This window comes from Peromyscus maniculatus, chromosome 2 (genome assembly GCF_049852395.1).
Source record: "Peromyscus maniculatus bairdii isolate BWxNUB_F1_BW_parent chromosome 2, HU_Pman_BW_mat_3.1, whole genome shotgun sequence".
In the NCBI taxonomy this organism is placed as follows: domain Eukaryota; kingdom Metazoa; phylum Chordata; class Mammalia; order Rodentia; family Cricetidae; genus Peromyscus; species Peromyscus maniculatus.
Window position 1 is genome coordinate 166,363,197 of NC_134853.1, and position 22,808 is coordinate 166,386,004.

The following is a 22,808-nucleotide window of genomic DNA, read 5'->3' on the forward strand; positions in this document are numbered from 1 at the left end:
CTGGGGATGCAAACTTATAAATCAGAGGAACTAGGAATTGCTGCTGACTATTGAGCAGCTAGAGTCAACGACAGGTTCACAAACCAAACCAAGTGCCATCACTTGGGCAGACCCGAGGAGAGACACTCAAGCAACTACAGATACTATCTCTCACCCTCAGGACATCTACAAAGACCTGACTAAACTTCACTCAGCATTGGACAACAGGCCAGAACTTAGAGAAAATGCCTAGGTGGAAGGAGTTATCAATGTTTTTGCTATTAAGTTTTCAAATGAATAAGGAAGAAGAGAAAAATGAAAACAAAATAAACAAAACTCCTACACACGGAATAAGCTGCCTTGGGCTATCGTTCCAGCTTAGTTTGTTACCTGCACCCAGAACCTCCACCACACCTGCAGGGGGCAGTGTGGAACACTGTTTGTAGTAACTATTCCCAGACAAAGGCCAAACATCACAATGGTTAGGTTCAAGGATACTAAGTCAAGTAGAGGCTAACCTTGAACAGATCACAAACCAAACTGGGTGTTCAACTACCATACTCATCTGTTATATACAAAAATTACAAAAAGATCAAGACAGAGGAAGGAGCAAAAAATTTCTAAAATAAAGGGAGAGAGTTAGGTAAAACTATAACATATAGCATATGGAAGATGATAAAGATGGGAAGAATTCCAGGATCCTGATAGATGCATCTCTCTTCCAACCTCACGCAGACAAAGCACAGAAACTAAAAGGCCCAAGAACTGAGACAGCAACAATATGCTATACACCCAGAGACATGCATAATTAATCCATTTTGGAAAAATACACGAATAAATCACCCAGGCATTGGGGAGATCCACATGGTTGACACGAGAAGGAAAGCAGGGTGTGGAAACAACTCAGTGCAAGGAGACAACATTATAAAGCCAAGGCTTCCAGCCCGGACACCATCCTATCTCCTAACAGACCTGAATTACTGTAAGTTATAATCCAGGCTGATACAAATTTTAAAAAGAAGGGAGGAATGATGCGAAGGGGCAGTCTAGAGGAAAGGGCAGGCCTCCGGTCTGCAGGGGACCTCACTAGATCCTGGGGACCATTCTCGAGGCAGCAATGAGTGTCTGGGTGTGCCTTACTCACTAATGGCTTTCTCTGGTAGGTCCTAACTGGCTAGACGACAGAAACGTGCACTACATGATGAGGCACAGCAACTCACCCAGCAACAGATAAAAACCTATCACAAGTGTGCTGATTGCAGCGATTCCTGGGAAGTACCAAGGGAAAACCTGCCTGACCCAGAGCAACCCGAGTTTTATCTGTGACTCCCTGATTATGTTCACAACACAATCCATAGATGGCCTTTGCTAATACAGCCACACACCTATGTGTGACTACTCAGGGTAATTTTCATTGTAGCAGCTCTCACAGATGTCAGTGAAAACACATACTTGGTATTTAAAATGAAAAATATAAAATCGTTTCCTGATAAGCCCACATTTCAAACATTTTCTGAAATTAAAAAAGAAAGTTACATTTGATGCAATAGCTCGTTACCAGCTGCAAGCAGTCAGTGATGCAACACCCAGACTAGCACAGGAGCTTGTGTCTGAGGGAAGGCAGCATGCTTAGTGCTGGTTCATGCAACTGCAGCTGAGTCGCAAACCGCTCCCAACAACACACTCCACTTAACAATCACTGTCCCTTCAAACACTTTCACAAGTGCTCCACTAGAACGTGAAGAGTGACAGGGGACAGGCACACTGGCACACACCTGTAATCCCAGCACTCAGGTGGCAGAGGTAGGTTAAGATCAGCCTGGGTTACATAGCAAGACCCTGGAACAGAGTATGGAGCAGTCCATCTAGACAACGCAAAAGAAAGGACCTAAGACTATATCAAGGGATGTTTCATGAATCAGACAGCAAATAATCAGCTGATTCTCATTAGAAGAAAGAAGAAAGAAGTGAGATGAACCTTCACCCAACACAGAAACCTAGAGAAACCCTGTGTCTATCAGTATGATGTTCGAGGTGCCAAAGGCACCAGGATCTCAGTACTGGAAAAGCCATTCCTGTCAACGCCAAGAGTCAGTAGTCAAGATGACCGTAGAGATTCTCAGTAGATTCACACAGTAAATACAGCACCAAAGGAGAAAGTGGTACATATGTATATGCCCGCATTCATGACATCTCTAAATATTCAAAGATATTTACATGAAGTCCAGGGGTCTGGACCTTTAGTTCTGGATGTTCAGGAGGCTGAGGAAAGAGGATAGATAACATCCTGGACTTGAAACCCAGCACCAACAACACAGGAGATCCCCCTCCACCACACTAAATAACTTGCTCATTTTTATTACTAAAAGGGGGTGATTTATGACACTTTCAGAACTCTGACATTCTAAAATCCTAGAAATGTTTCATATTTAAGTTACAAGAAAAGCTTAAAAACTTACACCACCATTTAAAAAAGTGCAAGCCACTTTCTGGTAACTAAACTAGGTGTCTGAATTAATCAGGTAATCATCGCACAAAACAGGAATGTAGGAGAATGCGCCAAAAACAATGAAAATATTCTTGAAAAAAAATAATACATGCCTCATGTCCAGACAGACTGAACTGCATTTCAAATGTACCAACACCTGCTTCTTAAAGGGCTCCCATGCATTTCCTTCTCTAATGGGAACTCACTTTCCCATTTACCAAGCTCTGTGTGTGTGAGTGCACATGCGGTCACCACTGAGTACTGCTCCTCAGGAGCGTGAGTCCTTAGAGGAATTCAGACAGCAAGCGCGGAGAGCAGAGAGCAGTGGTCAGCGCCCAGGCTGGTGCCCACTCTTCCCATACTGCCCCCTCTAACAGAAACTGCAGTGCACACATCAACTATCTGTTAATCTTCCCTTCCCCACTCATGACCTTCACTGGGGTATCTAGACAAACAAGAATACAAAATAAAACACCATTCAGTTTCTTCCTAGACACCAAGTTCCCGAAAAACAATGAGAAAGCTTTCCTCACGGTGACTGAGTCACAAGGGGTCTTCCCTCACTGTCTCTTCCCTGAGAGGAGCAGATGTTTCCATGGAAGGAATTTTCCTTCCCTCGCTCCTTTTTGTCTTTGCTTCATTTTAAAATTACATTTATCTATTTAATGTACACACGTATGTGTGTATGAGTGCATGTGTGCGTACATGAAACACAGCACCAGGAGGAAAGTCAGAAGAAATCGTCAGAAGTCAGTTTCCTCCTTTCTTCCTTCCACTATGTGTGTGGGTCCTGGGATCAAACTCAAGTTGTCCAGCTGGTCGATTGCCAGAGTAAGATCTCTGCGCCCAGAAGTCTCTAAGTCTAGACTCTGCATACGAGCATGGCTTACTCCACGTGACACAGTGATCTGCACATGTTCAAGCACTTCCACAGATGAACTCTGCTGGCCCTCAACTCCAGTGTCTTCTGCTACTTTTCTTTCTCTCTCTAAGCTTTCAGAGTTCAGTGAAGAAGTCCTTCCTTCCTGTAGAGGATGGTTTTCTCTGAAGGCACTTTGTTTCTTAACTGTGTAAGACTCACCAGGGATTGTTTCCAGGTTTCTTTCTTTTCATGTTATTTACTTGGATTTTTGAGACAAGGTTTCTCTGTGTAGCTCTGGCTGGCCTGGACCTCCCTCTGTAAACAAGGCTGGCCTCAAACTCAAGAGATCCACCTGCCTCTGCCTCTGCCTCCCAAGTGCTGGGATTAAAAAAGGTGTGTGCCACCATGATCAGCTTCCAGGTTTCATTTTCAGCATGATCATTACTGTTATATAGAAAAATGACTCATTTTCCTTCATCCTGCCATCTCACTGGAAGTGTTATTAGCCCTCATAGTTTTCCCGTGAAGTGTTTTAACATAGGATCATGAAGATGGAGAGATGGTTCAGGGGTTAAAGGCATTTGCTACTCTTGCAGAGGACACAGATTTGGTCCCCAGCACCCACAATGGCTGCTCACACCCATGTGTATTTCCAGGACATCCAATACCCTCTTCTGACCTCCAAGAGCACCTACATGTTTGTGGTGCACATACATCCACTCAGGCAAATGCACATAAAATAATAAATAAATACATACAGTTTAAAAAAGCTACAGAATCAGGCTGGAGAAATGGCTCAAGAATTAAGAACACTTGTTGCTATTCCAGAGGACCTGAATTTGATTCCCAGCACCCTTATGTGAGTTACCAACTGTTGGGAACACAACTCAAAGGTCCTTGCACCCACAGATCTTCAGAGAAACCAGGAATGTTAAGTATAGAGGATTGTCTTTACAATAGGAAAGATGAAAACCTGTTCTTCCCTCCAGAAAGCTGAGAATCGGAAGTGATTAACAGCCTGGTGATCTGTGTCACCTGTTGAGCCAGGCAGACCTGGGGTGACTGTCCAGGCAGCCAGCTGTTTCTGTCATTTCTACAGTTTTGGAAGTTGTATGCTGCCTGTTTACTCAGGTGATATTATATCCTTCTCAGATCTCTGATGAAGCTGAAGACAAGATAGTTATAGTTATAGCTTTCCTTGTTACCAAATTCAAAAAAGAAACTCACGAAAGAGGTATCAAGTGCATAAGGTTAAGAGACATAAAAGCTTAAACTGTTTAAAAAAATGTTTTGAGGTGTAAAAAGATTGTTTTAGGATAATACAAGTTTTGATAGAAAATGGTTTAGGTATAAAACTTTAAATTCATCAAGATAAGATAGAGAATATAATTTTCTCCAAATATATCAATTACAAATGGACTGGACATTGTGAATGTAATTCTTACCTAATAACTATTCTTACTGTATATAGGTTTACTATGTTAGAATTAAATCCTTTCCTTTTTATTTTGACAAAAAGGGGGAAATGTGGGATATTTGTACACTGTGTGAAGTTGTATTTCTGTGCTTGGTTTAATAACGAGCTGAACAGTAAATAGCTAGGCAGGAGGTACAGTAGGGACTTTCAGGCAGAGAGAGGATTTAAGAGGAGATAATTGAGGCTGGCAGAGGAGATGCCAATGACACATGGAGAGAATCAGACACACAGAATGAAAGGTAAAAAGCCACATGTCAAAACACAGGTTAATAGAAATGGGCTGATTTCAGTTATAAGAGATCATTAGGAACGAGACTAAGCTATAGGCCGAGCTTTCATAATTAATACTAAGTCTCCATGTCATTTTTGTGAGCTGGCAGCCTTAAGAAACTCCTCAAACTACTGTCTATAAAACTCCAGACCCAGAGGATCCAAGGGTACCAGGCACCAATATGGTACATACAGACAGGTGCAGACAAATCAACCCTACACATTAAATAAATAAAACAAACATGCCTTTTGAAAAAAAAAAAAAAAAAAGATAGGTCAGGCGGCGGCGATGGTACATGCCTTTAATCCCAGCACTTGGGAGGCAGAGCCAGGAGGATCTCTGTGAGTTCAAGGCCAGCCTGGTCTACAGAGTGAGATCCAGGACAGGCACCAAAACTACACAGAGAAAACCTGTATTAAAAAACCAAAAATAAATAAATAAATAATTTCACAGAATCATATCTCCTACACATAAAGATAAACTGACTTCTTCCTTTCTTATTTATAACCCGTTTATTGCTTGTTTGTTTGTTGCATTATTACTCTGGCCAACAATCCCAATACTGTAGCAGGATTGCGTTACATAAAGTTATCCTACAGATAACTCAATGCAGAACAGATGAAGTCCATTCACAATGAACAGTAAGTCATTCCTATGGATGTCACATGGGACTTTATAGGCACAAGAAAGAGTCTTCACTTAGCAAATTTAGCAAGTTCTTTTGCTATCTCTTGCTCCTCTGACTAACATGTATTCTCAAGTTCTCTATCTGTTTAGTGTTATATGCTCTGGGACCATCTTCATTCACTTTATCTGGAATCTACTAGTAATCTACAATTAGATTATCTAACAGACAATCTGTAATCTACTAGTAATCTTTAATTAGATACCTCATAGACAATCCAGATCATCTCATACTGATAAGGATATAATCTAGTAACTGGTCCTAAAAATCTCTGTACCTTCTACACAAGAACAGAAGGCACACAAAGACTCCCAGCAGTGAGGTAACTAATAAAGAACCAGAGCAGCAGAAATTGGAACACCAAAGGGACAGAAGAGTGCAATGTGGAAGTGCACAACATGAGCTCTGCTTCTGGCTTCTGGATCTACGTCCCAGCTACAAGAGAGAACAGGCACAATGCTGGGCAACTAACATCACACCACCAGGACCTCAGCTAGTAAGCACAGAGGCTGGGTCTCAGGTGAGGTCAGATGCCAGGAATCTAGGAAGAGCATTAGCAGAGGCAGCTTGTGACTTGTTACGGAATTACACAAAGCACTGCTCCACAGAAAACTTAAAGCAAACAGATAAGGCCCTTTTACCATGTATGGACAGCCATTCCTGTGATGTCTGCTGGGTGACCTGTAGTCACACTGGACTTTATAGGCATGAGAAAGACACTGCTCCCCTTTGGAATATTCACTTGGGAAATGACAATAGAATATTCAACCTAATACAAACATCAACCTTTTGGAATCAATATTCAACCGTGTGTTGACATTCGTCTCTCTCTTCATGAGCTGTCAAACTTAATCAAGTGTTCCCAGCTCCTACTGCAGTCTCTATTTTTAGCCTGAGGTTATTTGTGAACAGTGCTGGCCATAAATATGACTGGGTCCAGAGGGAACTTCAGTGGGAGAGCAAAACTCTTAAGGCAATGAGTCAGAGACGTAGAAACAAAGGGTCATTATATTTTTGTGCTCAAATCATCTAGAAACACAGAGTTTTTAACTCAGGTTTCAGGGGGAATATTCAGTGGCATCCTGAAACAAATGGGACACTGCTTCACTGATACAAGGAGATGCTCAAGGAGACTCAAGGGCAGATATAAGAGAGAATCCCACTTACACTGGACAGCATGACCACACACATTCACCCAGATTGCCCACACAGAGTTTGATGTGCAAGAGATGGACACACACACCCAAAGTGCTGTTCCTAAACACCTGCTATCAATGCAACCAAACTCATGGTGGATAACGGGAGGGCCCCTCATTTCCTTCCTAAAGGTGGGTGAACTTAAGGCTGAGTGGCAGTTCATCTTTTCTCAGGTTTTGACAAATGGGCCAGATGAGTTTTCTTATCCGAATGGGCAACAACTGAGAGCTGTCCTGTGTGTCATTTCATTCCAGTGTAAGGGCCTCACACTTCAGTGCACGCTGGCTGGCCTTCCTCACTTAACACTACCCTGTTTGGATTCAAAGCAGAGCCCTAAGCAGGGCTTACGAAAGTTAGTTCCTGAGCACCTATAGCACATGCAGTTACGGGTAAGACTCCATTCTTCTGATACCTGGACCCAAACTGGACACAAGAAAAATCATCACCACCACCACCACCACCTTCATCATCATCATCATCATCATCATCTTCTTCATCTTCTTCATCACTACTGTCCCCAGAAAGTGCGAGGAAGAGGAAGGAGAAAGGACTGTCGTACATACTACCACAACAAAAGCAAAAAAGGTCATCAGGGAACAGAGGAAATAAGACGGGAGAAAGACGCTGCTGCGTTGCCGTCATTTCAAACAAGTCTTTCACTGAAGTTTCACTGACATGCAGAAACAGTCCCCTGAATTACAGAAATATGCAGTACATTTGAGAGAGGGGGCCACCGGACTCACGGGATGCTGCTGCGGCTGCTGCTGCTGCTGTTTCTGAGAGACTGGAATTACATGCAATCAGACGTCAAGGCATCAAGGCATGACTCACAGAAAGAGCAAACACTGGCCTAGACCAAAAGTCATCCTGTGAGCCCCAATTCTCAAATACAACACTGACCACAGTCTCTGAGGTTCATGTATAATGAGGGACCCATGAGCCAGGCCACACAAAAAGAAAAAAAAATGCAATTCTTTGGTTGCTGTGCAGACGACAGAGAGTGAGGATAAGGAAGGAAGAAAGGAGCGCACAACACTGCAACCTCCACTTTCTCGTGGATCCCGGCCTGGCAGATCATGGAGGCAGGGCACACGCCCACCAGAGAGCTAGCGAGCGACACAGGTTAATACCCAATGACTCCCAGAATTCAACTGAGGTCAGTGTCACACAGCAGTTCTTTCCAAACCGTGTTAATTTTCTTTCCCTGCACTGCAAACACACACGCAGCTCTCCTGCAAATAAATACCTAGGAGAGATCCGCAGGGAGGAGGGACGTCTGCTGGCAGCACTGGGCGAGGCGGGTGGGAAGGCGGGGCCCCTGCTGCGGGGCCTCTGTCTGGAGGAGCTGGCAGGCACTGCTCGGGGACTACTTGGGCGGGCAAGGAAGCCTGGGGGGTCGGCCAGGGTGGAGGATCGCGGGGTGGGGCATGGTGAAGACCCCCACGGGTGCGTGACAGTGTAGGGACGATACCTCGGGGATGAGGGCTGGCTTCCAGTTCCGGAAGCTGCGCTGTGAGGGCTGAGGGACGAGGAAGGCCCACGGGGGGCTGCGCTGTGAGGGCTGAGGGACGAGGAAGGCACAGGCCCTTGGGGGGCTGCGCTGTGAGGGCTGAGGGACGTGGAAGGCCCACGGGGGGCTGCGCTGTGAGGGCTGAGGGACGTGGAAGGCCCCTGGGGGGCTGCGCTGTGAGGGCTGAGGGACGAGGAGGGCACAGGCCCCTGGGGGGCTGCGCTGTGAGGGCTGAGGGACGAGGAAGGCACAGGCCCCCGGGGGGCTGTGCGGGAAGGTGAAGCAAAGGAGGGACTGGGCACTGGCACAAAGCTCCAGAGACTGGCGGGAGGAGCAGGGCTAGTTTCATAGAGGCTAAATTAGTTGAAAAGGGAGGAAAGAAGAGAAAAATCAAAGAAAAACTTGAGATGACTAAAAATGGATAATGTCAGCTTTTAAAGGATAATACAATCATATTATAAACTTAAAAGTTTAAGTAGATAAGCATTTAAAAAAATGACCAGAATCTAATTGCTACGTTCATGTGGAGGTGCCAATGACCCTTTTCAAAGAATAATGTAGCACACACAGTCATGTGTGTCTAAAATTTAACCTACCAACAACCAAAGCACAGAAGGCTAAGAAATTTAATCAAGATGGCCACAGCCACCCTCTCCCCTACGCTCCCCTCATAGGAAAGACACCATAACATCAATGATACAGATCAACACTGTGGACTGGAACTCCTCAGCACTCTTCACAGCTGTTTTCCTACCAGTGGATGAGCAGAGAGAATCACACTGACCTAGACAACGAGCTGGCACTGAAGGAGCCCAAGCTGCAGAACATGGGGCTTGTTCCTGAATTGGAGCCAGCGTTCAGCATGAGATTTCCGTCAGGTGACCGAGCTGCCGTGGCAATAGGCTGGGATGTGGCTGTCAGACTGGCAAATGGGTTTTCATCTCGTGTCTGAGTCGACATCATCAGTACTTCCATTAAAATCTGGCCAATCAGATCCTTAAAATCAGAGAACACTGTTGGGAAGGCAGAGTAAAAAGCAGGTTATTCATGGGTCTTCATTTACACAGTCTTCTAATAAGTCAAACAGAACCAGAGTGAGTCTGTGTGGTATCCTGGATTGGATTCTCAACAGTGAAAGGATATTAGCTGAAAACCAAAAAAATGTCCAGTGTTCTTCCCAGTAATCTTTTTCTTGTAAAAATCAGTTTACATTTATTTGTGTCTGTGTGTGTGTGTATGTGCACACATGTGCCCATGTAGGGGTCAGAGGGACAACTTTCAGGAGACCTTTCCACTCACTACATGAGTTCTGGGGACAGTACTCAGGCCTGACTATCAGGCCTATGGGCAAGGGTCTCTACCCACTGAGCCACCTCACTGGTTCAGGCCATAGTCATTTCCACACCTGGGCAAACACGCCACAACTGTGGAAGAGGTACCATTAGAGGAGACTGGGAAAGACTCATGCAGAAGCTCCTTGTACTTTCCTCATTTTTTTCTTGTAAATATAAAACTGTCCCAAAATTAACTTTATTTAAAACCAAGTTAGAGTGCAGTCAGGGAGCTGGCACTGATCATGATCTGGTGTAAGAAGGAACCAGTCCCTCCTGGAGCTAGCTGCCCGTGCCACACGAGGGCGACGACAAACACAGCAAGGCCAGCGTTGCTCGGCCAGCACACACTTCCCGGAACGTCCAAGCTCCAAAGGCTCTAGGGAGGCCCCCACAGTGAGGCCCCATCTGGTTTCTGAGGCAGATTCCAGTCTGGCTTCTTTCTTGTTCTTTACAGCTCCTGGCTAATTTCCTATTGATCTTTAGATTCATTTTAGGTATCAATAACCAAAGCCTGATGATCCATGTTGTTTCTGGTCATTTTTTAAATGCTTATCTACTTAAACTTTTAAGTTTACAATATGATTGTATTATCCTTTAAAAGCTGACTAGTCAGTTTCACCTAGTCAGATCATTAAAGGTTACCGTTGATATGTACAAGGGAGTCAGGAGAACCCTAGAGCTCAGAATGAGAGCACTGCATGGCAAGACTTTAAAACCTACAGCTGCTCAGCTCTTCAGAGTTACCAAGACACTGCAATATCAGAAACCTACCCACCTTCCAGGAACACAGGACTTCCACTCCCCCGCAGAAGACAGGCTGGATGGGAAGAGAACGGTAACCACACTAACAGGGATGGCCTCATTGAAAATGTATCTATTTAGCACTCCTTTATACACCAGACCTTCCTAAAGACTGGGCATAGATATCAATGAGTGAAAAGGCAAACGATCCCACAGTCCAGACAGCTGGATTCCAGAGATGTGTGAAAACAAAACCCTACAGCACGTGCCTACCTCTCCTCTACTGCAAATGATTACAGAGAGAGCCACAGTACCAATAATATGGTGTCCTGCAAAATATTTTAAGTATAGTTCAACACAGCTAACTTCTTAAAATAGAATCCTAGGAAGACAACAAAATGTAATTATATTCCATTTTGCTAAGTAATTTAATAAAAAGATTTTGCTTGACTGTCCACACATTGCTTGGTAAGCACTGAGAGCCTAAGATGACACTGACCTAGAATAAGCACTCTTCTCAACTGCAGCTGAGGTCAGCATGCTACAGAGGCAACTCGGTGGTTGTCCGAGTCCTGGGGCCCACTGAGCATGATTCTACTTTACAGGGCTGACGCCCTCTAAACAGTCTCCACCATAAAGGAAAAGCTTCACCTCTGAGACAGTGAAAAGCATTCATTTCTCTGGTTAGTTTCCTTCTGTAGAGATCACATACTGAGGCTGGAGAGACAGCTCAGCAGTTAGTTAGCCGCTCAACCAGAGGACCCAACTTCCATTCCCTGGGCCCACGCTGGATGCCTCACAACTCCAGGGGATGGACATGATGCTCTCTTCTGGCCTTCAGAGGCACTTGAGCATCCATACATGCACAATACACACAAGCACATGAACATATACATAAATAAAAACAAATTTTAAGATATTAAAAAGAGTCAGTTAGCGGTAAGATCCATGGGAAAGGAGGATAGGAAGCACACAGCAGTGCCCACCCCCAGAGGCAGCCCCCTAACAAGTGAGTCCCCAGCAGGGACAGAGGCCCAGAGTCTCACCTCCTGCATGCAGCTGCTCTGAGAAAGCAGCCCTGACCTGACCAAGAACCCACCTTCTTTCGGGTTCTGCTTAAACTGCGCAGACAGAGAGGAAAGGAAGATGACGTCTCTGTCCCGGTCCTTCCAAGAGACGCGGAAGATCTTACAGACCAGCTGTAAGGCCTGCTCTTCAGACACTTCAGGACCTGAAGACGGCTCCTAGTGGGAAGAGCTGAGAGTTACTCGACAGCAGGAGACACGAGCGAAGACATTGTATTCCAGTTTAATTCACTGATTAACAGGGACACTTTGAAATGCATAAACCACTCAGGCGGGCAGCTGGCCTGAGCTGGGAAGCAGGGCGGATGGAGCACCTTGAACACAGGCAGCCTTGTCTACACAAAGCAGGTTAAGTCTCCAGAGTCACCCATGAGATTAACACGATGTCATCATTCATGGGACAGCATGTAAGAGCAAAGGCATTGTCAGGAATCACCAGGCAAAATGAGGTGGAAGATTGCCTACATCTACATGCTGTGCGAGCGCTAAAGAACCAGGGTAATGTTCCCGGTGTATATCCACTTTCCTTCAAGGATCTTTGCAAACGTTAACATTTCTCACTAGATTTCATGACAGAAGTACTGTCCCATACAAGAAACAAGAATTACAGGCATAGAGACTAGGAGACTATGGTCTAACCTCTAACAACAAACACAATGTTACCAAAGTGGTCCTATGAACTTCCTGAACAGAACATGGTGTACTAACCTACACTATGCATGACACCCAACCCCACAGGATACCTACACCCAAACTCAAGGCACCCAGAACAGGGTCCAAAGCTCAGGTGAAGACAGAAAGGCCTCACCAAGTCTGTACTTGCTGCGAGAATTTCCATGTCCTTGTTTTAATTACTTCAGAATATAGCCAAAGATATAGTGATCTACTGTCTTTAGTAAAGACCCACAAAAATTAAATTTCACAATGAAAAACATGGAACTAGCCAGTCATGGTGGCACATGTCTTCAATCCCCACAATGAACAAACAGCCAGATCTGTGAACAGCCCAGGCCAGCCAGAGTTATACAGCAAGATTCTGTCTCAAAAAAGCCCAAACCAAACTAACACACAAAACAAAAACACCTGGACCCAAGCCAAGTAGAATGTTGGGATTTTCTTGTATAAAGGGCTGAGTTTCACTGTCACTGGGAAGAAAGGCCAAAGCTAGCTAGGAGGACGGGGCTTGAAGTCCAGCACTCGGAGGTGGAGACAGGTATTCTGACAGTTCCATGCTAGCTCGGACTATGTACTGAGAACTGAGGCCAATCATTCTTCAAAAGGAAAACCCTACCCAGACAGACAGACAGACGCTCTGACCGGTGACACCCAGCAGACCTGCAGATACCAGAAGGGGAGCCAAGTGAGGTTTCCTCCTTACTAACCTTGTCACTCAGGCTCCTCTTCTCTCTCCGGTCGCTCTCATCCACCTCCATGTTCTCAATGCCCGAATCCACATCCACCTGGGACATGCTTTAAGTCAAAACACAGACAAGGCTTTCATCGTTTCTAAAACTCCCAGCGTCAGAGCTGTGACAAACTTTAAAATACCCATCAACATTTGTCAGGAAAGCAAAACACCACTGGTCCCCCTTCTCCTCCTGCAAATCTCCTCTGCAAATCCCTCGTGAATGGGCACGGAAGCATCCTGTCCATCTTCTGTGGTGGGATCACTCTTCCCGAGGTATCATTCCTGTGGGCTCACTTTCACAGACGAAGGTGTCAGCAGAAGGGATTTTCGGGACATGCTATTGTTATACAACGCACGCTGCGAGCCGGGCTTGTCTACGTTAAGTTACTGTCCAGCACCAGGTCCCGAAACGCTCCTCCCTTCGACACCGACAAGAACAGCTGTGCCGTCTGTCTCATTTTCACAAATGTGTGACATCTGGGGTACTCCTTTCTGTCCCCACAGCCACACCACAGCCAGCCACTCTGTCTCACCAACTAAAACATCTCAACAGGTCTTACTGTTTGAAGCCCTTTAGGATGGTTTTCTACATGGCAATTGCTTCTTAGCACCCCTCTGTCAGGTTAGCTTTACGGCATGCTGATGTTATAGCACTAAGTGTGGATCATACTTGGAACTGTCATAGCTACTGGTCAACTCATCATCACAGCTTCCTTGTAGTCACTGAACTGGGTGACAAGATATACAACAGTCCACGGCTTGCTTTACCTCGTTTCAATACTGAAACCCAAAGTTTCCGTTGAAACTGCACACTGTTGAGCAGCACAGCGAAATCCTCTACCTCACTCCACTCTGCCTGGCCGGAAGTCCTCCCTTTGTCCGGCTTGTCCTCACTCCACTCTGCCTGGCCGGAAGTCCTCCCTTAGTCCGGCTTGTCCTCACTCCACTCTGCCTGGCCGGAAGTCCTCCCTTTGTCCGGCTTGTCCTCACTCCACTCTGCCTGGCCGGAAGTCCTCCCTTTGTCCGGCTTGTCCTCACTCCACTCTGCCTGGCCGGAAGTCCTCCCTTTGTCTGGCTTGTCCACATGGTATATGCTACCTGCTCATGGGTCACGATGCTGCCACACCTGTCGTATTTTACTCAGCAGTGGCCCCAAGGTCCATTAAGGAAGCGCCAGGGCATAAAATACGGAAAGACAGCTCAACTCTGGCGCCACATGGCAGGACCACAGAAACCAAATCTGAGGGCACCTGTTCTAACACCACCCTCCCTGCTACCCGCTGTGGCCGTTCTGTGTCTCACCACTGTCTCACACACTGGTACTGCCGTTTACACACTGAGATTTATTCACATATACCGTATGCTTATTATGAGGTGATTTTGTTTAACCACCCATACCTTACATCTCATAAAAGACATCTGGAAATTGAATGCAAGTTCTGTGGAAAGGTGGCACCTGCTTGTAACTGCTGAGCCATCTCTCCAACTCATAAAAGACACTTCATACAGACAACTACATAAAGAACATTTCATTCAGAACAGAAAAACCTTTCAATTTAAGAATAAAATGTGGCTTCAGTTTGATAAGGACATGGGTCTCTGGGTTGTCATTTCAGACTCCTAGACTAAAGGTTAAAGTGTGGAGACTTCCCTTCATGTACGTACAGCAGTGATAACAGGTGGCACCAGGTTTACCTTTTCTCACAGGAGACACCATCGATGTCCATGCTCTGGGAACGGGAGAGGGACTGAGACTGCGTCTCCAGGCTGTTGGATGGCGAGCTGCTGAGAGAGCTGACCCCTTCACTGCTCTGGCTCCGGTGGGCAACTCCTGCACGGGAGAGGAAGGACAGGACAGGCCATGTGTCACGATGCAAGGCCACGAGCAAAGGCAACATAACACACGTGCCTTCATGCTGCTTGGCAATGAAGATTCCTGTCAGACGACCCCAGGAGGGTCACCAAGCGATCATGATTTATCACCGCGCATCACGCAAGGTCAGTAACGGCGCTACACCTGATGCCTGTAGTGACTCTCAGCAGTCTAACTGTGGCCCCGAACACAGACTGACGGTACAGTTCTTGTTTTTTACTTTGTTTTAGTACATTTTATGACTGAGTGAGGGAGAGGGGGAAAGGGGGAGGAGGAGGGAGAGAGGGGGAGAGGGGGAGGGAGACAGAGGGCAATTGGCATGAGGCAGTTCTCTCCTTTCTACCACGTGAGTCCCAGGGATTGACACAGCGGTCTCTATCCAGTGAGCCATCCCACCGATCCAGCAGTACAGAAAAGTTCCTGAAATGCACTGGAAATAAGATACATTAACAGACCGACAGACACGCAAAAAAGCCAGTAACAAGAGTCAATGTACTTATTCCTCGACACAGCTAGAAACTCATACCAGCTTTTAAAACTAGTGAAGGATTCACACAAGAAATGAGAAACCATTCACTATTCCTAACAAGACTCAAGGGAAATATGCAAGGCATCTAACACCATTAGAGTTCTGAACTATGACAAACTCATTCAAGAGATACGGACCAAATTTTAAGAAAATATGGGGCAAAGTAAGCTCTCAATAAACACTTACTGAGGTTAAAGAAATAGTAGATCATGTAGGATTATTTTATTGATCACAACAAAAAGCAAATTTTAAATTAAAACTGATTAACATGAAAGTTAATTACACAATTTACATTATATTATTCTGTTAAACTTTGTGGACTAGGAAGTTGTCCCTGCTGGTAACGTGCTTGCTGTACAAGCAGACCTGAGTTCTGATCACTAGCCCTCATATGACAGCCACATACAATGCCAGCCAAAGGCAGAAGACAGGAGGATGCCTGTGGCCAGTCTAGCCAAAACGGCCAACTCTAAGTCAGGCAAGATACACTGTCTCTAAAAATGAGGCGGAAAAGAACACCTTTAATCCCAGCACTTGGGAGGCAGAAGCAGAAGGATCTCTGTGAGTTCCAGGCCAGCCTGGTCTACAGAGTGAGTTCCAAGATAGCCAGGGCTACACAGAGAAAACCTGTCTCAGGAAAGGAGGTAGACAGAGACTTAGAAGACACTCAGAGTTCACTCTGGCCTTGACAGGGGTGCATACATGCACACTATACACATACAAAAACTTCATTGAGGGCAGTGTACATATAACAGACTATACATCATCGGAATGAAGCAGCAGAGCCTGCTGAAGTACAGCATGTCTGTAATACGTCTGTGTTGATATCTCTTTAAGACGCCACTGACCTCGCTTCGTCCTATGCTTCAACCATCTTCACACCCATTCACCCACAATCCATCACATTCCCACCACTTCCCATCTCTAAACATCACAGTGACCTACCTGTTTTGTCAATTTACAAAGCTTGCTAGCAACGTCAGCTTTACTCAGAATATAAAATATCATGACTAAAACACATGAAAGCAACAGCCCACATGTCACTCTCTCCTAAAACCATACTGTGTTGTTACCACCTTCTTCCACTTCCTGCTAGAGACATCAGTCTCAGAGATTAAGATTTTTTTTATTCCACCTGCCGTCTTCGAAGGCCAGATACTAAAAAGTTAAAGCATCTAGGCATAACTTCATCACAGACATCACCCTTCACATATCAACTTGAAGACGAATATTCTAAAGGAAAGGGTGCATGAAGCAAAGACAGGAGAAAGCCATGTTTCTCTTACTGCACATGAATTACAGGCATGCAAGGCGGCTCTTTGCAGGCTCTGTGGTTGGTGGGGGCGTGTGGAGGGCGCTTCCCCACTCTATGGGAAACCAACACTGAAGGAACTAAGATGGGAGTTACTGAGGCCTTCCTCCTGCCTCTCCACAGTTCCTCAGTGACGTTCCCTCAGACACAACCACACCAAATGCCCATCATTTATGACCTGTTACTGCTGAACTTGTTCTACTCATTCCTCCAGTCTGTCTGTCTGTCTCTTGACCTCTGTCTCGCACACACAGAGGCTTGCTAAAGAAATTCTAATATTCGGAAGCATCCGAGGACCAGTGAGATGGCCCAGAGGGGAAAGGTCTTGCTGCCAAGCCTGACCTAACAACCTAAGTTCAGTTTTGAGAACCGACACGGCGGAAGGACAGGATAAAAAATAAATAAAATGGCTGACTCTTGTCTAACCTTCACACATGCCATGGCGAGTAAACACCCATACACATACACTCAGGCACACACATACACAAATAAACCAATCAATGAATAAATGCAAGGAACTGACAAAACCTTTAAAAACAAACAGCAAAAAGGTAATTTAGACTTGGGAGGCAGAGGTAGGCAAACCTCTGAGTTCAAGGCCAGCCTGGTCTACAGAGCAGGTTCTAGGACAGCCAGGGCTACCCAGAGAAACCATGTCTTGAAAAATCTTAAAAAGGGGGGGGGGGTGGATTTAGAAGACGAGAGAGGGGCTGGAGAGACGGCTCACTGGTTAACAGCACTTTCAGAAGTTTGATTCTTGCACCCACACGGCAGCTCACAACCATCTGCAAATCAGTTCCAAGGGATATGATGCCCTCTTCTGGTCTCCACACGCATCAGACATCCAGGAGGTACATGGACATGAACACAAATAAAACACCCACACACAGAAAATGAGGAGAGTATTTTTATAAAAGAAGACAGGGACGTGGGCTGATCTTAAAGATCTCACCCAATCCTGGACTTATCCTGTTTGTTTGTTTGTTTGTTTGTTTGTTTGTTTGTTTTCGAGACAGAGTTTTTCTACGTAAGTCTCTCCTGGAATTCACTCTGTAGACCGGGCAGGCCTCAAACTAACAGAGATCTGCAGGCCTCTGCCTCCTGAGTGCTGGGATTAAAGGTGTGCGCCACCACTGCCTGGCCGGATTCATCCTCTTTTATAGAAAAAAATCAAGATCTCTGAAGCCATGATGGTGGTGCCTGCTGTAATTTTAGCACTTGGAGCAGAGGCACGAGTGTCTAGAGTTTGAGACCAGCCTCTACATAACAAGACCCTTAAAAATCTACAGAGAAAAGGTTGGGAATGATGCTCATGTGTGATCTCATGGATGGGAAGGTGAGGCTCGAAGATAGTCAGGAGGCTCTCTGGAAGCTGGCTAGCTGCTTCACAGAGTTTTACGTCAATGAAAGCCCCTCTCAAAACAAAAGGAAGAAGGTTCCTAAGGAATGACATCTGAGGCTATCCTCTCACCACCACACACATGCACCAGCACACACATATGCATGCATGCACAGCCACTCACGTACGAACACACACATGGGCTTTGAGAGAGTTTTTCTAACTTTATGGATGTGGCATCGAGCAGGTGATTTTCATGAACTCTGTAATTTGTCGTTTAAGTTAGTGCCTCAGTTTACTATGTGTATAACGATGAGGCTAAAGGAGAAAAACCTCTAGCCCCTCTAGTTTTATTAAAGTTAAAAATGTCATCTTCTGGCACTTGTGAGTGTGTATACTTGTACAAGTGCATGCACACGTAAAGGAAAGAGTTTCCAGGACTCTGGTGTTGTTTTGTTCGCTGCCTTCACAAGAGCTGCGAGCAGGGTGAAGGAGGGACAGCGGTGCTGTGCACAGCCGGAGCCAGATCAGGCTGGGGGCGGTCACAGCAGAGACGGCAGGACTGTGGGGACACCTGGCACAGATATGGGGGCTGTCACAGCGGAGGCGGCAGGACTGTGGGGACACCTGGCACAGATGTCTGTCACTAACAAGACACTGACACCTGCTCCGGAGTCACAAGGGGTTAATGTGGCCCCAGGAACAAATGCACACGCTAAAAAGAAAGGTTTCCACCAAGAGGAGGAGCTCCAGGGTTGGGGTTTCCCCTGCAGCCCTTGGGGCTTTGGCCTGGGTCTTGGCCTCTAGCCAGATTTGCCTTTGTTTGTTATTTCACTTTCTCAGACAGATCTCACTATGTAGGCTCCACTGGCCACAAACTTGAGGAGATCCTCCTGCCTCCGCCTTCCTAGCCCTGGGTTTACAGGCATAAAACCATGCCCAGCTGTTTGTTTTTATTTGTTTGTTTTGATCGTTTCTATCTTAGCAGATGGAACCCAGGGCTCTCCCACTAATTGCATGCACAGCTTCTAGACCACACACAAGACTTCCCTCTCCTAAGCCTAAACCAAGTAGAAGAGAAAAAAAGGATTTTAATATAAGCAACTGGTAACAGAACAAGGATCACAACTCTGCTGCCGCTCCTGGGACCATTCTTAGGCAAAGGCAATGCCCTGCAAAAGAGCAGCTCCCGCTTAGTTGAAATTCTCAAACTGCACAACCAACGTGCTTAGTGCCCTTCATAAAGGACCCGAAAGAGAAGGCAACGGGACAGACTTCTCGGGCCCTTGCAGCGAGCACCCAGCCCACCACGGCCCTAGGGCCCCGACTCTTATCTCTCTTCTAGATCAGCAGGGCCTGTCCACAGCCTTGCTCCCTGACTATCACCAGAACAGACACATTCTCTCCTGCTCTCCCCGCAGAACTTTACTCCAGTTTATCTCTCAGTAAACTATAAGCACTGAGCTTAGAACTGACCCTAAGGTGTGGCATAATTTAAATGAGTATTAAGTGGGGACTGATGACTTTACAGCACTTGGCACATCACTACTAACAACCTAGAGGCACTAAAACATCAGATGAACGTGCGAGTTCAGGGGAGTGAGAACAACACCTGTAATGAATATACAAGGACTGTCCCATGGCCAAAAGTTAACAATGCTCTTTTATTTTTTTAAGGCAGTTTTGTGACTGGGCATGGGGTTGTATGCCATTAATTCCAGCATTGGGAAGGCAGAGGCAGAAGGATATCTGTGATTTTGAGGCCATCCTGGTCTAAAGAGGTCTAGGCCAGCCAGGGCTACACACTGAGATCCTGTCTTTTTTGTTTGTTTGTTTTTTGAGATAGGGTTTCTCTGTGTAACTTTGTAGACCAGACCAGGCTAGCCTTGAACTCACAGAGATCTATCTACCTGCCTCTGCCTCCCAAGTGCTGGGATTAAAGGTATGCACCAAAACAAACAAACAAACAAAAAACCAAGGCAGCTAGGCAGGCATGTGGTTGTTTTGGGGTTGTTGTTGGTTTTTTTGTTTTGTTTTGTTTTGTTTTTTTTGGTGTGTGTGTGTGTATGTGTGTGTGTCGCTAGAAATTAAACCCAGGGCCTTGTACATGCTAGGCAAGTGTTCTTTCACTCAGCTATATCTCTACCCCAGGGCAGACTTAAAAACATATACAGTCCTAATTAGACTTTGTCTCAAAACACAAGGTAGACAGATAGCACCCGAGGAAGGACGCCTCAGACTGACCTTCGGCCGCCACACAAGTGCACACACAGGAACCACTGCAGTGAAAGTACAGCGAACACACATCACCTTTGCAGAGACTCAAAAGCAGTGTTGTGTCAAACCCAAATCAAGATGAAGCCAGAAAGTCACGAGGGAGGCGCTCCAGTCAGACTCTCTAAAACCCATGTCCTCACTGAGAGGCCCCTGCACCTTTCCATGAGGACAGCTGCCTAGCAACCAACCCAGGCAACCTTGGACCAAGGCCTCCCTTGTTATTGATCCTTGTGGCCGATGATAACGCAAAAACAACTTACATAACCTTCCTCACTTTCCCTGTGAAACTGTCCTCCTCTGCCTCCCCAGACATGACTGTGATCCCATAGAGCACACAGGCCCCCATATAACCCTATGTTCATTTCCAAATGAATTCCTCACTTCCTTAGAGGGCTTTTCTCTCCATCGTTAGAGGTTAAAAGAGCCGTTCAGTGAAAAACTTAAGAGGCCTCTGGGAGTGGTGGACAAGGGCAGAACTTTAAGGCCCATGGTGGTGGGGGAGAGGCGGAGTGTCAAGGCCTCGACAGGAATTTCCAGGCACTGGTTATATTTCCAAATCCATCTAAAGTATTTTGTTCGTTTTCTTCCTAATTTTGGAAGGAAATGTATAGTACAGAGATAAATTCTCTTCAGGAGAAATAGTGAGCAGACTTGCTGGCTTCTGGGAAAGTAGGACCTGCCTAAAACTCACTTCTCACACTCCAACAAAACCACTGCTCTCCTCTGTAACTGGTGGCTTTTACAGAGTACTCCCTAGGACTATGGTAGCATGGGGTTTGGGACAAACAGACATGACATGACAAAGGGCGGGAGAGACACTTGCTGCTCTTGTAGAGACCTTGGTCTAGTTCCCAGCACCCACATCAGGGAGCTCACAACCAAGTGTGACTCCAGCGCCAATGGACCCGACGCCCTCTTCTGGCCTCTGTGGGCACCTGCACACATGTGCACATATTCACACACATACATACATACAGTATTTAAAATAAAATAAATCTAGACAGGTGTGGCAGCACCACCACACTTTCAATCCCAGCACTCAGCAGACAGAGGCAGGAGGATCTCCAGACCAGTATGGTCTACACTTTAAGTTCTAGGCTAGCCAGGACTACATAGTGAAATCCATTCTCAGTGAATCAAAATCTTAAATAAATAAATAAACAGCAGAGAGAAAAAGGGAGGAAGCAAGGGCAAGAACACTTGTCGACCATCACAGCAAGCAAACCAAACTTCTGGAGCTTTCCTGCTTCGATGTGTTGTGTCTGAGGTGCTGGAATTTGGAACGCAGATCTACACCACCAAGCAAGTGCTCTACACCACAGAGCTCCAGATTCAGCTCTAATGGGAAAAAGCATTTCTCCATTCTGAAATACACACCTCTCCTTCACAGTTGATGGGCAATAAAGCTACCCTCTGGCTCTATGCCAGCTTTCAGGCTGGCAGGAAATAAATACAAGCAGTCACTTCCACATGACAACTTCCCTTTATTTCTGACATGGTCTCACTACATAGTCCAGGTTGGCTTTGAACTCATGACCCTCCTGCCTCAGCCTCTTATCATTTTCATTCTTATTTTTAAAATGTTATTCATCTGTTTATTCACCTGTGTGTGTGTATGGGGTGAATGTGTGTGAGTATATGCGTGAAACAGGGAGCAGGGGGAGGAGTGTGAGAGGGGTGAGTGAGTGTGTCAGCATAGGTGTATGTATGAGGGTGAGATGGTTTTCTCCTTCTATGGGGCATTCCAAGGACTGAACTCGGGTCACCAGGCTTGTGGAAACACGCTTTAATCAGCTGAGCCATCTTGCCAGCCCACAGCTTTTCTTTCTTTCTTTTATTTTATTTATTTATTTGTTTGTTTGTTTGTTTTGGCTTTTTGAGACAAGGTTTCTCTGTGTAGCCCTGGCTGTCCTGGAACTCACTCTGTAGACCAGGCTGGCCTTAAACTCTTAGAGATCCCCCTGCCTCTGCCTCCCAAGTGCTGGGATTAAAGGCATGAGCCACCAGGCAGCTTTTCTTTTTTATTTTCAACTTATTTATTTGAGATAAGGATTCACTATGTAGCTCTGGTTGGCCTGGAACTCACTATGTAGATCAGGCTGGCCTTGAATTGTTAGTGATCTACCCGCCCCTGCATTCCAAGTGCTGGGATTAAAGGTATATGCCATCATACCTGACAATTCCTCATTTTTAAATTTTTTTATTTTATTTAAATATCTTTTTTTTTCATTTATTTTACATACCTACTGCAGTTTCTCCCTCCCTCCTCTTCTCCCAGCCCCTTCTCCACCACACTCTTCATTTTTAAAATGACAACTGTTGTAATTTCTGGAAATTTCTTTAAGCTCCACAAGCCCATGTTGTTCTGACCATTTTCTCTGTAATTCATTCACTAACTCACCCCATCTTAAATCCTTTACCAGGCTCTGGGGATAGCACTG

At 45.7% G+C, this 22,808-nt stretch overlaps 1 protein-coding gene across 3 annotated transcripts in view; it reads right to left on the reverse strand.

Annotated features, from left to right (window-relative positions):
* Ube4b (ubiquitination factor E4B) overlaps positions 1–22,808 on the reverse strand; it is a 112,530-nt gene that overhangs the window by 48,280 nt on the left and 41,442 nt on the right. Inside the window, exons 3-8 of one of the 3 annotated variants that reach the window (XM_076563516.1) lie at positions 14,733–14,868; positions 13,012–13,099; positions 11,644–11,788; positions 9,254–9,482; positions 8,206–8,823; positions 7,372–7,521 (exon numbers count right to left, since the gene is read on the reverse strand). In XM_076563516.1, the coding sequence (XP_076419631.1) occupies positions 7,372–7,521; positions 8,206–8,823; positions 9,254–9,482; positions 11,644–11,788; positions 13,012–13,099; positions 14,733–14,868 (1,366 nt within the window). The remainder of the gene's footprint in view (positions 1–7,371; positions 7,522–8,205; positions 8,824–9,253; positions 9,483–11,643; positions 11,789–13,011; positions 13,100–14,732; positions 14,869–22,808) is intronic. The other 2 variants (XM_076563517.1, XM_076563518.1) reach the window with 2 other exon arrangements.